Source organism: Peromyscus eremicus, chromosome 8a (assembly GCF_949786415.1).
Source record: "Peromyscus eremicus chromosome 8a, PerEre_H2_v1, whole genome shotgun sequence".
NCBI lineage: Eukaryota > Metazoa > Chordata > Mammalia > Rodentia > Cricetidae > Peromyscus > Peromyscus eremicus.
Window position 1 is genome coordinate 11347391 of NC_081423.1, and position 17120 is coordinate 11364510.

General features: G+C 42.0%; 2 protein-coding genes across 2 annotated transcripts in view; one reads left to right on the forward strand and one right to left on the reverse strand.

Moving 5' to 3' along the window:
- Nucleotides 1-8886, reverse strand: part of Naa60 (N-alpha-acetyltransferase 60, NatF catalytic subunit) — a 29490-nt gene extending 20604 nt beyond the window's left edge. Inside the window, exon 1 of the mRNA XM_059270115.1 lies at nucleotides 8659-8886. The gene's annotated coding sequence lies outside the window, so the exon portion shown is untranslated. The remainder of the gene's footprint in view (nucleotides 1-8658) is intronic.
- Znf597 (zinc finger protein 597) lies at nucleotides 8451-13545 on the forward strand. The gene is made up of 3 exons (XM_059269630.1): nucleotides 8451-9215; nucleotides 10185-10311; nucleotides 12410-13545. Exons 1-3 carry the CDS (start codon nucleotides 8451-8453, stop codon nucleotides 13522-13524), a joined length of 2007 nt encoding a protein of 668 aa, XP_059125613.1. The 3' UTR covers nucleotides 13525-13545.
- The last annotated feature ends 3575 nt before the right edge of the window (nucleotides 13546-17120 follow it).

Here is a 17120-nt window from a genome sequence, read left to right on the forward strand (position 1 = left end):
TATCTGGGCTGGGGTTCAGCATCAGCATCACCTTGGAGCTTGTTAGAAATGAGGACGCTCTCAGACTGTCTCGGTCAGAATTTGTGTTTAACTCAGTGGTATCCAACAGCATTCACAGGTGAATGGAAGGACACTAAAGATGGAGAAACACACCTTGGGTGATGAAAGAGTAAAGGCATTCTCCGGCTTCCAGGGTTCTAAGATAAACTGACAAAGCCTGGGCTGCACAAATTCAAAGGTGTCTGATGAGATCCTGTCTCATGTACGTGCATGTCTGAATGTGTACGGGCACATGTGTGCGCATGTGCACGTGTGCTTGTGGAGGCTCAGAGTTGATGTTAGAGGTCTTCCTTGACAGCTTTCCACTTGATTTACTGAAGCAGGGTCCTTCAGTGAAACTCGAGTTCATCAATCCCAGCTACACTAGCTGGCCAGCTTGCCATAGGATTCCTTCTCTACTTCCCGCGTGCTGGGATTACAGGAGACTGCACTACCTGCCCAGCTTTTTATGTGTGCTCCAGGGACCTCAATTCCATTGCTCACGTTTGTGCAGCAAGTGTTTTATTCACTAGGCCATCCCCCAGCCCTAAAACCACTATTTTTGAACACAGATGAGGAAATAATTACTATCTTCCTGGAGCTTCCTATTACTAGATGTTGTATTAAACAAGTCTCATTTATCCTCTGGACAAGGTCAGCACTGTGGTACTACAATGATAGTAAACACACCTAACTCCTAAAAACAAAACCAGAGCTACTCTCTCCCACGTGGGTGTCCTTAATCTGAGCCTCGGTTCCAAAGTCATCTACAAGGTTTAATCAATTAATGTCACTCTGCTCTCCCCTGACTCACTGATTAGTTCAGCTAACCCTAAGCAGGAGAAGGGGAGGGGGGCATCTTCTGGTCACTGGGATTAATCCGAATCAGCACAGTACTAAGCATCCAAGACTCTGCCTTCTAGTTCATTTTCTTCTGATGTGTTTTTACCTATCTCCTCCACTTCACTCAACAGGCTGCTAGCTTTGTAATAACCAGCCCCCCCTTCAGTCTAGTGAATTGAGTCTGTTACAGCTTGAACAAAGCTGCCATCTCTCGTGCTGAGTTCTGTTTCTTTTCCCTTCAGCTCCTAAGGACTTTATCAGGCATATTTATTGTTTTCCTCTGGCTTACTCACGGCTCCTCTCACGTCTGGCTTCCAGTCAAACAGACTGCAAGGTGCTGCAGAAGGGGCAAGCTGGAGAAAGCAAGCTGCCAGGCCTGGCCCTCAAAGAGAAAGCCTTAGTTCTGCCTCAGCTCCCCAGCACTCCCTAGCCTTGGAGACAGGGATAGAATCAGGCTTCTCTGGCCCAGGATCAGCAGCAAGCTTTCAACTACAGTGCTTAGGCTCTTTGCTTCTTCTCTGAAGTCCCAAGAATCTCCAAAGTCAGAATCTCTCCAGAAGTTGAGGCATTTTAATATTCACCCTAGTTGTCCTCATGGTCCTCGTACTCTATCCAGCCCCTTGCCGAACAGAATCCAGTACTGCTCTCTTACTCCATCCCTAAATGATACTAAACTTCCTCTGGAAGGCACCAGGCATGGCCTTTCTTCAGATATGTCTGTGGAAGGGAGTCAGTAGACGGACTGGGGGAGAGCAGAGCAGAAACGAGTAATCATGTTATCCTAACACTATTTAGGCATTGATGGGGAATATTGAAAGAAGACATATCTACATACTTTGATTACTGAGGCTGCACCACACACAATGAGGATTCACTGATAAACCCACCATAAGATAAAAATATCATGAGCTAAAAATGCATTAAGGGCTGGGGAGAAGGCTCGGTATAAAATGCTGGCTGTGCAAGGATGAAGATCTTTCAGACTCCTGGCACCCACGTAAGCTGGTGCAGTGTCGAGCATTGGGGTTCTGAGACAGAGTCCAGGGTCTTGCTGGCTAGCCAAAATGACAAGCTCTAGGTTCAGTGAGAGTCCCTGTCTAAAAAAAAAAAAAAAAAAGAAAAAGAAAAAAGGGTAGAGAGCCATAAAGTCACTGACATCTAACTCTAGTCTCGTATACTCACCTGTGCACTTGTACAAGTGCAGACACTCATGTGTGCTCTCATGCGTGCGCGCGCGCGCACACACACACACACACACACAAAGTTGGATGTGGTGGTGTGTGCCTATAATTCCAGAACTTTGGGAATTGGAAGCAAGGAATCAGGAATTTAAGGTAATCCTTAGCTACATAAGTGAATTTGAGGCCAGTTTGGGTTATACAAGATCCTCTCTCAAAAAACCAAAATAATAAAAAATGAATGTACTACATCTAACGTGCCAAACATCATTGCTTTGCCTACTTTAAATATGCTTAGAACACTTACATAAGCCTCTAGTTAGGCAAAAAACCATCTCATGTAATCTGTTGGCCACCTATATCCATCAGTCCTGGCAACATAGTACACTGTAGAGTGCTGGATGACTGCTCTGCTCAAAGGGTTGACTGGGGGTGGTAGCACCTGCTGCCCAACACCTCAGGAAAGTATTGTACCACATATTACTAGCTTAATCAATTTAATCATATTACGTAAACAATCAAAAGTTGAAGTATGGTTTCCACTAAATGTGAATGATCTACTATTGGAAAGCTGAAAAACTATTATGTGGAGGCATGCTAAGTTGGGGACCATGTGTATTTCTTTAGGAAAAATTCCTAGAATGTTAGTTAAAATTGTTTTAAATTAGCCACATACTAATTTTGGAAACAAGCCCAATTGCCTACCAGGTAGGTTTACCAATGACTCTACCTGCTGCAGCAAGGCACATGGCCAGTGCCCTTCCTAGACAACTGAGGTGGAAAGGACCATATTACTTTTGTGTACGGCCTTAGTATGTTTGATTATTTTTCTCAATTTCTTCTTGAGATAAGTTCTCATGCAACCCAGGCTGGCCTTGAACTTGTCATCTAGCCAAGGCTGGCTTTGAATTCCTGATCCTTCTGCCTCTACCTCCCAAGTACTAGTATTATATAGATAGTGGCTAACATGCTCAGCTCCATTTTTTTTTTTTTTTCAATTTAAAAGAACCATCATATTTAAACTTCACTCTTTTTACAAACTTGTTCAAGATGTTTTGAGTCTGACGTCACACAAAGTGATTTTCTGACATTAAACCATTAAAAAAAAAAAAAAAGAAAAGAAACAATGCGTGTCTATGGCAAACATTTTAGACAGAATTAAAGGATTCCTAGGGAAAATGTTTCCTCTGTCTGACTCTACTACTAGAAGTGTCGGGTAATTGTGTTTATCATTTTCTTAGTATCTTTTCAGGGATCTTATTCTCATGGTAGAACACTGTCTTTTCAGAAATAAAATCCAAGTGTGTACTTGACTGGGATGACACACACACCTGTAATCTCAGAACTTCTGAGACAGGGAAACCAGGAACTTAAGACCAGCCTCTCCGCTTACTAACAAGTTCTAGACTAGCCTGGAGAACCATGAGACCATGTTTCAAAAACAAAGTGGGGCTGGGGAAATGGCCCAGCACATAAAGTGCTTGCTGTTGAAGCCCAGGAACCTGAATTTGATCCTTTGAACCCGCATGAAAACAAACACAACAGGTGTGGTATGCCTATAATACCACCTCTGGAGAAGCAGAGAAAGGTAGATCTCTGGGATTTGATGGCCAGTGAGCCTAGGTAACTTCACAAGGTCTAGGCCAGTAAAGGATCCTGTCTCCAAAAACCAAAACCAAAACAAAAAGGTGACAGCAGTTGAGGAATGACATCCAAGGTTGTCTGCCCGTCTCATGCATACTTATGCCAACACACAAGTGTAGACACACACACACTAAAACAAAACAAAGTGCAATGGTCGAGCTTTAAAGTTCAGTTCTTTTCCTCATTAACAGAGGAATCAGGCACTGTGGGTTCAGACCACACTCTGCTTTGAAGAAGATTCATGTGATAAGGATTTCAACAAGTGTTTATTGTGGAAACAGTAGGATTTTTAGAATTGAGTATGAGTGAATATATAGTTGCCATGTTAAATACTCTGCTAGTCCTTCAAATGTATTCTTTTATTTTCTCAACAACACTGAAAGATGCTGTCCTCATTTTGCAATGAAACATCCACCCAGGGCCTTTATAGTGTGCCAGATGCTGAGGACGAAAGCTAAGAAACAAATTGGTTTCAATGACACCAAGTACTTCATCATTAAAAGCCACAAGTCCTTCATTTGAATCACAATTTTCCTGACATACTGAAGGAAAAACATGAGTTTTCAAAAGCAGCCTTTTCAGGAAAACATCTGAACACATCTTTTCCAGGACCTTGTGAACAAACTAAAAATAAAAAATAAGCCTCTTCATGGTAAGTTCAGCAGACAGTTTATTGGCCAACATCTACTTCTGCTTTGGAAGTACTCAGGAGAGAATGGCTCCACAAGACAGTCACTCGATACAGTAGATTATCCAGGCTTGTATTTCTAAAGGGTTTATTACTGTGCAGGGATCAAAACCAGGACAGGTCTGGGAAAACAGCTCCATCTGTAAAGTATTTGCAAGCATGACAACATGAGTTCAATCCTTGAACCCACGTGAAAACGCTAGTTACTTGTAATCCCAGTACTAGGGAGGCAAAGACAAGAGGATCCCTGGGCATTCCTGATCAGCCAATAAGAGACCATCTCAAATGAGGTGGACAGTGGCCTTAAAGGTGACACTCAAAAATGGTTCTCTGACCTCCACGGGCATATGCATTCATGCACACATGAACATGTTGATAAGCACACACACACACTGTACATGCATTAAAAAAAAAAATCCAATCCTGGAAAAACAGGAGCCACATATTTTACTTCCAAATCCAAAGCAAGTTTTCTGTTATGAAGTAACACAGTTAGGACTGCAGAGATGGTTTGGCAGTTTAGAAAACTTGCTGCTCTTCTGGAGGACCCAGGCTCAGTTTCCAGCACCCTCCCAGTAGTTAACAACCACCTGTAACTCCAGTTCTGGGGGATCTGACACCATCTTCTGACCTCTTTGAGCACCAGGCATGCATGTGGTATAGACATATGTGCAGGCAAAACATTCACACATACAAGATGGATCGCCATGGATGGCCATGACTTCTTAGTCAGGGCCAAAGGTGGAATAAGTTGACCAGGTGACCACAGAGTGTCTAGTGTCAGAATGTTAGGGCAGTAGCATGGAGGGTCTGGTTCTCCACTAATATTGAGAGTGGGCCTGACAACTGGACAAGAGATGATGCAAATACTAAATACTTGTTTATTTCTTTATAGTCAGAGTAACTGGAATACTCAGATAACTGTTTTATTTAACAAAGGACATACTCATTAACCTCCAACCAAGTCTTTAAAATCCTCTTTCAGTAGTAACAATTTAAAAAATAACAAATGGAGTACTTTTATAATAAAAAATATTTGTATTTCTATGTGTGTACGAGAGATTGGCTCTTGTTATAGATCTCCAGTTTGCCTCAAACTCATCTTGCTGTCTCAAACTTCTGAGTGCAGGGGTTTATAGGTGTATATACCACCACACCAGTCTCTCTCTCTTTTTTGATGGGTTTCAGTATGCAGCACTGGCTGGCCTGGAACTCAATATGAAAAACCTGGTTGGCCTTGAATTCAGAGATCTGCCTGTCTCTGCCTCCTGAGTGCTAGGACTAAAGGCCTGTGTCACCATGTCAGACCACACCAGTCTGAAGTTATTTTTAATTAAATAAGATGTGATCTTTAGATGTTTAGATCTTCAGAAGGAAGACAGTTGGCTAGAGAGAAAACTCCCATTTATACAGATTTTACTATTGCCATTGATATTATCATTGAAAGTGAGAATGGAAAACCTTGCAAATGATGGACTTTTTTAGATTTTGTGTATGTGTCTGTGTGAGTGTATATGCACATATATGTACATGGGAAGATGTTTAAGTGTTTTTTGTTTTGTTTCAGGAATTATAAGCTTGGGTTAACATTTTATGTCACAGTTACTTAACACATTAATAAACAATACAATCATATATTAATAGAGAAAAATTCAACATCCATTTATAATAAAAACTCAGCAGAATGGGAGTCTTTTGCTATTACAATGTATCGGGCATCTCAAGAACAATATAGTGTTATGGGAGTGGATTTGGATTAATTTTTAATTGCATATATTAGGTAGCCAGGAAAAAATTTATGAAGGAAACATAATTCATAATGGAGAAAGGAAAAGTTTATTCATGTATTTAATACAAACGAGGCAAAATGGTGGAAGAAAATAACAAAACAAGCACTCGATAGTAAATCATGCTACAAATGTCAGGTAACGGTGAAAAGTATCAAGAAGTATGTTTATTTTGTTACAGGAGACAGGTTTCCTGTAACCAGGCTGTCATCAAACTGTGGAACTGAGGATGACCTTGAACTGCTGGTTTTTCTGCCTCCACCTCAGTTTGTAATGCTTCGGTTAGAAGAGGGCACGCACATCACTACACCCAGTGTATGTGGTGCTGGGGACCGAACCATGTCAGGCAAGTACTCTACTTACTTCCCATCTTTGTTCACCTCAGACTTTTTCTCTCATCTCTTACTTTATGCAAGTTCCAAGTTTTCACGTTTCATGCTCCTTGGTCTATTTGTTTGGCTTGGTACTTAACGTCTACAAGGGCTGAGGAAAAATTTTTTTTGTGTATTTGTGGTTTTTCAAGACAGGGTTTCTCTGTGTATCCCTGGCTGTCCTGTAACTCGCTCTGTAGACCAGGCTGGCCTTGAACTCACAGGGATCCACCTGCCTCTGCCTCCCGAGAGCTGGGATTAAAAGGGTGTGCTACCACTGCCTAGCAGGGCTGAGGACAATTCTGACTCACCTATTTTAGGGCTGACCTTTTCTCTGTTTAGATACTAAGTTATTACTTAGTTTCTGGACATTGGAATTTGCTTATATCTTTGTAATAATCAAAATAGGGTTCAATATAAAGAGCCATAGCTCCGTATTGGGAGATTCTTAGCCCAAATGAGACATCCATGAAAAAAATGGCAAGCACAAAACAAGAGGAGAAAGATGATCACGTGAGCTGCATCAAGACATACCTTTGCTTTAAGGACTACGTACTACTCTTCTTCAATGTATGTGTTTTGAAATGGTCTATAGGGAAGTTTGTTCTTATTCTTTTGTCTGTCATTGAAGCATTTTTCTTTTTTATTCTGGGCCCTTAGATAGCCTCCTTAGCGATCCATTTCCAGACACTTCAGCTATCAGTAGATGTCCCTTGTAATAAATGTTAGTGATTTGTAAGGTTTTCTACTTCCACTTTTTCTTTTCCCAGAGGATGTTAGATCCTTCTCCTGTGCCAGAGCACTGTACTGAAGCATGGTAGGCCAAACCCTAATGAATCCTCAATCTTGATAAACTTGAGACGGATACACAACACAAGAACAGTTAGCATGAATTATCTGTATTTCATTGCCATTTTCAGTATGCTAAATGAAATTATGTTGGCCGCCATGCCTTTAATCCCAGCACTCGAGAGGCAGAGGCAGGTGAATCTCCTCTGTGAGTTCAAAGCCAGGGTGGCCTATTACACAGAGAAACACTATCTCCAAAAAAAAAAAAGGAAAGAAATTATGTTGGTGCCGGGCAAGGTGGTACACTCCTTTAATCCCAGCAATACAGGAGGCAGAGACAGATCTCTCTATGTTGGAGACCAGCCTGGTCTACATAGCAAGCTTCAGTGCAGCCAAGGCCACAGAGTAAGACCCTATCTCAAAAGAAAGAAAGTGAGAAAAACTGGGATTTATTCAGAATTTTCAAGGTACTAATCTTGTTTGTTAGCCCCCCCCAAAAAAAAAACTCCCTTCATAAACTGGCGATTCTTTTAACATTTTATATTTCAAATTATCCTCTAAATGATCAAAGAGAAGCATTATGGGCTCTTTGCAGTGGAGGAAAGCAAAGTTAAAAACTGTCCAGTCTGGGTGGGTGACCGCGACTAGGGGTAGTGAAGCAAGAGGATCCTAAGTGCAGGGCCTGCTGGGGCTACACAGTGAGTTCAAAGTTAGCCTGGGTCAACCTCTGTTTTAAATAAAGTTTAAAAAGAAAGGATGAGGGCCTGGGTACAGCTCAGTGGTAGAGTGTTTGTCTACTATGTGTGAAGCCATAGGTTCACCCTCAATACTACAGAGGAAAAATTTAGGCAAAATTATCCAATTAGTGGCAGTTCTGGAAAGATTTCTGATTTTGAATCTACAGTTCGCTACTCAGTGTTGGTTACAGGACATTTACCACTGTAGCGGGTCCAGTGTGAGGTACAAAACGGCCGAGGTCCTGCGAAGGACATCAGCTCCTATGTCATTCTGTTGGACTACCCCTGGGGGACAACGCCTCGTGCCCCAGAAGGCTTTCGGTCGGACACGAGCAACCACGCTAGCCTGGCCTGAACCTGGGACTGCACAAGACATGTTCTCACGTACCGCGGCCCACGATCCTGAAACACAGGGCCGGGCCCAAGCTAGGCCTGGGACCTCACCCCGTCCGCTAAAACCCTCAGGCCCACCGCGCCGGCGTGTTCCCGCCTCTGCTGGGGAGTCATCCGGTACTCGGAGGCCATGTACTGCTCCAACAGAGCCCACCAACAGGCCGGGCACCCACCACGCCGGGCACTCACCACCGAGACCCAGCAGCGGAACCGGAAACAGCTGCTCGTCGAAGCTCAGGAGTGACTACGTCTCTCAGTTGCCGGGTGCGAGGCTGGTCCTCAGGAAGCTGCTCAATTGGTCCATGGAAGAAGGCCCGCCGCCTTGGGGGCGCGCCGACCAATCAGAAGGAGGGATGGCTGAGCCGGGGGCGGGGCGCGTCGCTTCCGGCGGTTTCCTCAGAGCTTCTGCGCGGGGAGCACGGGAGCGTGGGAGTCTGGCGCCGGCCTCCGCCTCCTTTGTCGCGTCTCGGCTGGGCGTGGCTTCGTGCGGCTGGCCGGGTCGGGCGAGCCTGTCAGGGCTCCAGGGCTGCCGAGTGGTCCCCTGCAAGGCTGTTTTGGAGGAAGATGCCGTCGCCTCAGGTTCTCCAAGGAGCTTGAGGGTTTCGAGGAACCTGAGGGGGCCGTGGAAGGGCCTGGCAGCCGAATCGGAGATTCTAGGGACGAGTCTCTCCCTCGAAGTGTCGTCCCATCGCGGGGACTTGGAGGAGGACCCCTTGGCTTCCCCACATGGCGTCGGCGCTCCACACGTCAGATGACCAGGTGAATTCTGCCGCTGTCCTCCCTCCGGGTGCCCTGACCTCCTCGCCACAGGGTTGGACGCGCAGGTCCTGGCTCGTGTGTGCTCGTGTGTGCCTCCTCAGGTAGCCAGCCCTCTCACCGGGCTGCCTTCGTTCCCGGGCTTACCAACTTCCTCATTTCAGAGTCACCAGATGCGGAGGAGAGCCCTTGTCAAGGGGTAACGGTTTCTCAAAGTGTCCTGCCGGAATGCTCTCCAAATGGCAGGTTTCTAGGCTCCACACCTGTTGGATAGTGATAATACAGCCCGGATGATTTTAACCACCCCAAGAGCTCTCTGGGGTTGTAGGAACGAGAACGAGATCCTGAAGTGATGGGAGGAGCTGAGCAATCACGGTGCTGAGGAAGACAGACTGGACTGCAAAGCATGTAGGAAACTCCTGAAAACTATCGCAGGATTCTCACTGGGCTGGCCAGTCTTTTTTTTTCTTTTTTCCTCTTTCTCCTCCTCCCTTACCTAAAGATTTCTCTCCCCAAGAATTGTTCACTCAGATTTTCAGGAAAGGCTACATTCTCACGGTGTACACTCTTGAGTCTCACGCTACTGTTTCAAAATTTATGTTTGTTTTCCCCCCGACCCTACTTGTAGAATCCCTCGCTGAAGAATGTTTTACACCAAGCCTTTTCTTTCTTTCTTTTTTTTCTTTATTTTTATTTTATATTGGTTTTTCGAAACAGGGTTTCTCCATGTAGTTTTGGTGCCTGTCCTGGATCTCGAGCTGTAGACCAGGCTGGCCTCGAACTCACAGAGATCGTCCTGGCTCTGCCTCCCGAGTGCTGGGATTAAAGGCCTGCGCCACCGCCGCCTGGCTCGTCTTTTCTTTTTCATATGTGAAAGGGTTTAGCTCTTTTCAGCCTTCCTAGGTTAGCACTCGAACTGACCTGCTAGCTTCTTTACTAACAGGGCTCTCCTGTTCCAGGGACCACAGCTGTTTGAAGATCTGGATGTGTATTTTTCTCAAGAGGAATGTGTGAGTCTGCCTCCTGCCCAGAAGACCAACAGCAGAGAAGCCCCACTGGAGTGTTTTGAGGATTTGGACTTGATAGGTAAGACAGTTCTGCATTATGGAACTTTCATCAGTTCTAGGATGAGAATTTTATGACTTGTCCACATTGGTGGTGAAGTGGGACCTGTGTGTGAGATTCGTGTGTGTGTATGGATTTATATGGCTATAGCAAGAATTTGGATGACAGAACAAGTTTCAAAGTCTGCAGTGATTTTTTTTTTCTTGTGTGAGCGCTAGAGCACTTGCATGTGTGTGTGAGAGTGTGAAGGCCAGAGGTTGATGTCAGGTGTTCTCAATCACTCTCCACTCTATTTACTGATTAGCCAGCTTGCCTTGGGATCCCCTATCTCCACATCCTGAGTGCTGGGATAACAGGTGGGCTACAACGTCTACCTGGCTTTTATTGGGTGCTGGGGATTCAAACTTCTGTCTTTAGTTTACACTGCAAACATTTTATCTGCTAAGCCATCTCCGGAGCTTTGAAGTGAGTTCCTAAAAGAAACCCAGTCTACCATGGTTTCACATACTATGGACCAATACCTTGTAATCTCCTGAAATAATTGTTGGAATCAAGTTAGTTTCACTTGAAAAACTTCATTAGTATAGATTATTGTCATTTGCTAAAGATTGGGAACTGATTTTCTCTTAAGGAGGTATTTTGACTTTCCCACTCAAGGAATATGGATGCAGTATCCCTATGCCTGAATAGACATTACATCTTGTCTAGGGTTGGGTACCTAAACTATTTTTCATAATTCATGGGCTTATATTTTCTACTTCACTTATGTTCATGTTCTTCTCCACCTTCTCTTGAACATGTTTATTTGTATATTTATGTTTATATTTATAAATGTATTATAGGATAAATATATTTATAAATATATAGTATATTTGTAATAGCTCTTTTGCTACTTTCTTTGCTGATTTTATTATTCATTTGGTTTCTTGAAACAGGGTCTCTATGTAGCCCTGGCTGTTCTGGAACTCCCTATGTAGTCCAGGCTGGCCTTGAACGCACAGAGAGCCACCATCTCTGCCTCCAAGTATTAGGATTAAAGGCATGTGGACATGCTAATTATAATCATCTGTGTCATTTCTGGATCTATTTCTATTGATTGATTTTTTTTTCCTTGTTATGAGTTGTGTGTTCCTATTCCTTACATGCCTGGCAAAGTTTGACTGGATTTTTAGACATTGGTTATTTTATATATTTGTCTTGTATCTTTTAAAGATTTATTTTATTTTTGTGTATATGAATATTTTGCCTTCATGTATGTCTATGCACCATGTGTATGCCTGGTGCCTGGGGACATCAGAAGAGGGTGTTGGGTCCCATGGAACTGAAATTACAGACTCTTGTGAGCTGCCATGTGGCTGGGAATTGAACCCAGATCCTTTGGAAGAGCAGCCAGTACTCTTAACAACTGAGCCATCTCTCCAGCCCCTACAGATGTGGTTTAAAAAAGAAAAAAAGAAAGAAAATCTTCAACTTGCAATTCGTTGAATCTGCAACTATAACCTATGGTATTTTGTGATGGCTGTAGTAGGGAAACTATTTAAAAGGAATTCTTTATCTAGGTTTAGGGTTTGTTAGCCCTCTTTGAGATAAGACAGTCACTGTCAGCAGTCTGTGCACAGCAGCTTTATCATGATCCTTCTTACTCGAAGGATGAAATCTTAGACACCCTCTAGGATATAGAACTTTGTAATAATTTGGATGCTTATTAAAATAGTTTTCTTTTCTGCTATGTCTAATCTCCATTCCAGTTTTGACTATTCAACTCCCGTTTGAGATAATGAAAAATTCCTAAAACCTAAATAGACTAAACAGAAAAAGTACATTTCTAGGCACTGCCTACCAAGATTGTCCTCAGTACCCATCTCCTCGAACCCTGTCTTAGAGTCATCCTCTGCTCCTTCTCTTTGCAGATTGACCTGGAACCTTGCAGTCCGCCCACATGGATAGACTTGATTTGGGGAAGCCAGGAGAGCCTGCTGGCTCTGATTTTGTGTATTATTAGTGTCTGGGTAATACGCTAACCCATTTTCAGTTTCCGGTCTGCCGCGTAACTACTTTAACTTGTTCTTTCTCTAGTATCACTTAAAGGGTGGTGTCTGTGTTTTCCTTTTATCACCAGGAGGGGAAGACAAGACTGAAACCAGTCAGCAGTTAAGCCTAGAGTCTATGGAACTTGAAGAGCTGTCCCTAGACACGCACTCCACTGCAGCACCCCTTGTGCATTCCTTGGAAAAATCTGGGGATGATGTTGGAACACATGAAAGGAAAATGTCAGGCGGAACTTTGACTTGCAAGACCAAGGTTATAAGCCTCTTGGTCACCATTGAAAACCAAACCCCATTAGTAGAATTATCTCAATGTTTAGGAGTCAAAACACTTTCTGATATTATTGAAGTTCCCTGGGAAGAAGCCAAAAATGTGTACAAGTGTCCCGACTGTGACCAAAGCTTCAGTGATAATACATACCTTGTTCTGCATCAGAAAATTCATTCACGAGAGAAAAGGTATAAATGTAGTACCTGTGAGAAGACCTTCAGTCACAGAACTAACCTGAGGACACATAAGAGAATCCACACTGGGGAGAAGCCTTACAAGTGTACCAAGTGTTCTGCCAGCTTCCGGCAGCAGTCACACCTGTCCCGACACATGAATAGCCATATAAAGGAGAAACCATATACATGTAATGTATGTGGGGAAGGCTTTATGTGGCTCCCAGGATTGGCAGAACATCAGAAGAGTCATGCTGATAAAAAGTCTTATGAATGTGCTGACCGTGATCAACATTATTGTCAGGAAACAAATCTGGCTTTGCCTGAAAAAACAGGCTCATCAGACACCCCATTCCAGCACACTCAGTGTGTGAAGAGCTTGGAGCAGTCCTCATACCCTGCTCTCCCTGAGAAGGACCATAAGGAGGACTCTAAGAAGTGCAGTATTGACGACGACGAAGACTTTTTTTCATTCTCCAGATTCAAACCCTTACAGTGTCTTGATTGTGACATGACCTTTCCTTGTTTCTCAGAGCTTGTTTCTCATCAAACCATTCATGACATGGAAAAACCTCATAAGTGTAAAACATGTGCAAAAACTTTTGCTTTAGATTCAGAACTTGCATCCCATGAGAAGAACCACATAAAGGAAGAACCTTTTAAATGTACGGTGTGTGGGAAGAGCTTTAAAGTGAATATGCATCTCATCACTCATAAACGAACCCATAGGAGAAATACCAAGTAAATACAAGCTTTTGCTACTCTGTGGGCTTTTCAGTATCTTTATGATGGGAAATACTTTATGTGTGGGGCACTATGCTAAGCAAGCACTTTACACACATTCCATGGAATGTAGGTAGTATTATTTATTACATCTGATTTAGAACTTAGGAGACATAGTTACACAGATGGCATGTGAAGCCAGGATTTAAACTCAGTTACTGATCAAATTCCATTTATATGAGCCAGAGAAACATAAAACTTGTAAAATTCAGTTTTTGACTGCTGAGTGTGGTGGCTCATGCCTTTAATCCCAGCACTTAGGCAGCAGAAACAGGAGGATCTCTGTTAGGTAGAGGCCTGCCTGGTCTACATAGTGAGTTCCAGGACAGCCAAAGCTACATAGTGAGACTCTGTCTCAAAAAACAAAAAACAAAATAATTCAGTTTTTGTTAAAATGAAGTTATTACTACAATTGTTTTATAATTTGGTTTCTAAGAATTTTAGGAAGAGGAAATTTTATTTATTTTTTTGCCAGTTCTGTATATGTAGTATCTAGGAAAGTGAAATGTTTTTATATTTGTTTTTATACTTGTTGAAACTATTTCAGTGTAATGTTTATGTGGAATATTTTGTTTTAAATGTGAATTTCTAGTTTAGGACTCCATATAAAGTTACCAAATGGGCCAACTTTGTTTTTCTTTTAAGTGTGTGTGTGGGTTCTTGCTGTGTAGCCCAGGCTGGCCTAAAAATCATTATTTTCCTGTTTACATCTCCCAAGTGCTAGGATTACTGGTATGTGCCACTATATCCAGCTAGTTAACAACTGGATAACAGTATTTGTGGATTTCCCATTTTCAGACCTGATGGCAGGGGCAGGTCCTGACATTCTCTAGCAGTTAGACTTTGGTGGGGTGTACTTGTTCCTCCCTAAGGGGATTTGCCTCTAGAGCTCCACTGAAGCACACTCCTGGCTGGTTATAAATAGTTAGAACTACTTTTAAGAGAGCATGCTAAATAGTGTGGGTATATTATTTTGTATAACCTTGAAAAAAAAAATCTGAGAGAAAGGATTATCCATGTTTTATAAATAAACTGAAGCTTTCAGAGGGTAAAGTCAGTACTTTATTAAGCACACAAAACATCACACTGTGATGAGGTTGATATCTAAATTCAAGGGTTCTGTAGTTCCTGAGGTCATGCATTTTGTGACACTCCACTGTTTGTTGGTATTGGTGCCACAAGTTTAGGAGACAATGACACTGGACAGGGAGGGGAATGACAGTCATCATGGAGGCTCCCCCAGGACTTACTACCTGAAGCCCAGTATGTCCTTATTTTTATCTAAAGCTTGATTTCATTACTCTTAAAAAAGCAAACAGAAGACTCTCTATGACTTCATACTTGAATTTCTTGTCACTATATCAAATCAGAGATTTTTTTTTTTTTTTTTTTCCCATTTTGAGACAGGGTTTTATGTGTTGCTCTGGCTGTCCTGGAACTCACACCGTAGACCAGGCTGGCCTCAAACTCAGAGATCTGCCTCTGCCTCCTGAGTGCTGGAATTAAAGGTGTATGCAACCATAAACTGGCTAGAGATTTTTTTTTTTTAATTACAACATTTCCTGTCCATCTCCAAAGAAAAAATACATATAGGATTATTGAGTTTTGAACCAAAATAATTGATAACAAATAAGCCTTTAGGTACTGGTATTACAGATAAATATTAGAACAAAATGTTGTCATTGTTCTACACTATATGACAACCAAAGAACTACACTTTACAACAAAAGTGATTATATACCTATCAGTAAAACTATCTATATGGTCTTTTGGCTAGTATGCAAGTATGATTTCATTTTGTCTAAATGGACTGTAAAAATATAATATTTACTAAAATGGAATTACTGCTAGGAAATTTCATGCACAAAATATAAAGCCCTCTTGAGGGTGAGTGGCTAAAATGTACCTTCTACAGAAGAGCAGGTTGAGAATTTTATGTACAAAAAAATGCCAGCCAGGATGATCACTGTTGCTGAGTGAGAAAAACTTAAGTCAACAGCCTTGCCTTATCTGTTGTCCCTTTCCTGGAGTGCACCATTTCAACTTATCCACAGTTGAGACTGTGACCTGTATGTCAAGGTTAGACTTGGCTGTTTCTCCACATTTAGGCTATAAAGCATCATTGTGTCAGGATTTGGGGCCTCACATTTAAAATGGCCTTCTGGTCTCTTCAGCCCTTGGCCAAAGATGCTTTGAATTGTACAGAAAGGTAGTGTCAGGTCTTTAGCTAACTCTAGGATATAACGGTGGTTGATAACAGCAACAAGAGCATTAGTTTCCTACTCTCTTGCTTCTCAGAGGGGGAACTGGTATGCCCTCATCGACTCTCGTATTTGAGTGAAGACTGAAGAGTTACAGGATGGGGAATGGAATTGGGGGGAAAAAAGGCCCTTACTAATAGGGTTGGTACAGAAAGGTATTGGAAGGTACCTGGACAAAATGTGGCTAGTATAACAACTGGAAGTTGTCACACACACACCCTTTTTTTTTTTCCTTCTAAGAAAATACAAAAGGTGAGTTTTATGCTGCACATCTTAACATGGAAACCCACACTTCTAGTTGGAGCTCTATTCACAATTTCTCGGTGTTTGTAGTTTTCTGCATTCTCCAGATTTTGAAAGATTACCCACAAAAGATTAGAAAAAAGGCATTTTTACAAAAATCATTACTATATGTGAGAGTAATTAAATGGCCTGTGGTGAAATATTATTGGTGACTGGTTTGCAGAAAAAAGGAAAAAAACGAATGTTAGTTACTGTGAAATAGTCATATTTTTAGTTATTTCTTTATTGTGTACTTGTTTCTAAAAACAGTAGTAGTATGTTGTTCTCAAGCTGCTCTGCCCCTAAGGAGTTGAAGGAAGAACTGTGTCTGCCAGTGATATTTGGGCTATTTTTATGATAATGGCCTTTTCATCCTCCTAATTATATTGCCAACTAGAGTAGATTCCAAAAGATTGGTTGCTCTTAACCCAGGATATTAGCAAGTCATGTTAGGTGCTAATAACAATTATTGGATACAGTTAATAAAGGGATAAGAAAATGGAATGTAAGAGTCTATTGCTATGAATGGTTAGCTAACTACATATTGTAGGAGGGATGTTGACTCTATGAAGTGTGGAAACTTGGTACTGAAAACATGAACTCAAACTTCACAGGTTTTGTTGATGCTATGATGAAAATGGGACTAAAACAGTTCTTTAACATAACTGTGGGGATACCAGGTTCTGTTAAACTGTCATCATTGATGACAACAGCATTTCCCAGTGGAATTTAGATGCTAGTGTTTGCACTTTGTATTTAAGTGATGTTAGATTTTTGTTGTTGAACTCAAAATATTTTGTCTAGAATTGTGCTGCTACAAATACCAATCTGTTCATATGACCCTGTAACCCTGAAGACAGCTGGCCCAGTAACCCAGGCAGTTAAATGGCATTTTTGTCTTTGATGCCTAAAGTTCCATAAAATTAAGCAGTAGTGTTCTGGTGACTGTAATGTAAGATGCCAAACAATCTGAAAAGATAGATTTTGCTTTAAATAATCTCTAATTTACTGTATA

Bases quoted from the DNA above. Each gene is read 5' to 3' on its own strand.
- Znf597 (XM_059269630.1), top strand. From the start codon at position 8,451: ATGTTCTCACGTACCGCGGCCCACGATCCTGAAACACAGGGCCGGGCC. The intron at 9,216-10,184 runs GTCAGATGACCA...CTCCTGTTCCAG, and splicing joins ATGGCGTCGGCGCTCCACAC to GGACCACAGCTGTTTGAAGA. The intron at 10,312-12,409 runs GTAAGACAGTTC...TTTTATCACCAG, and splicing joins TGAGGATTTGGACTTGATAG to GAGGGGAAGACAAGACTGAA.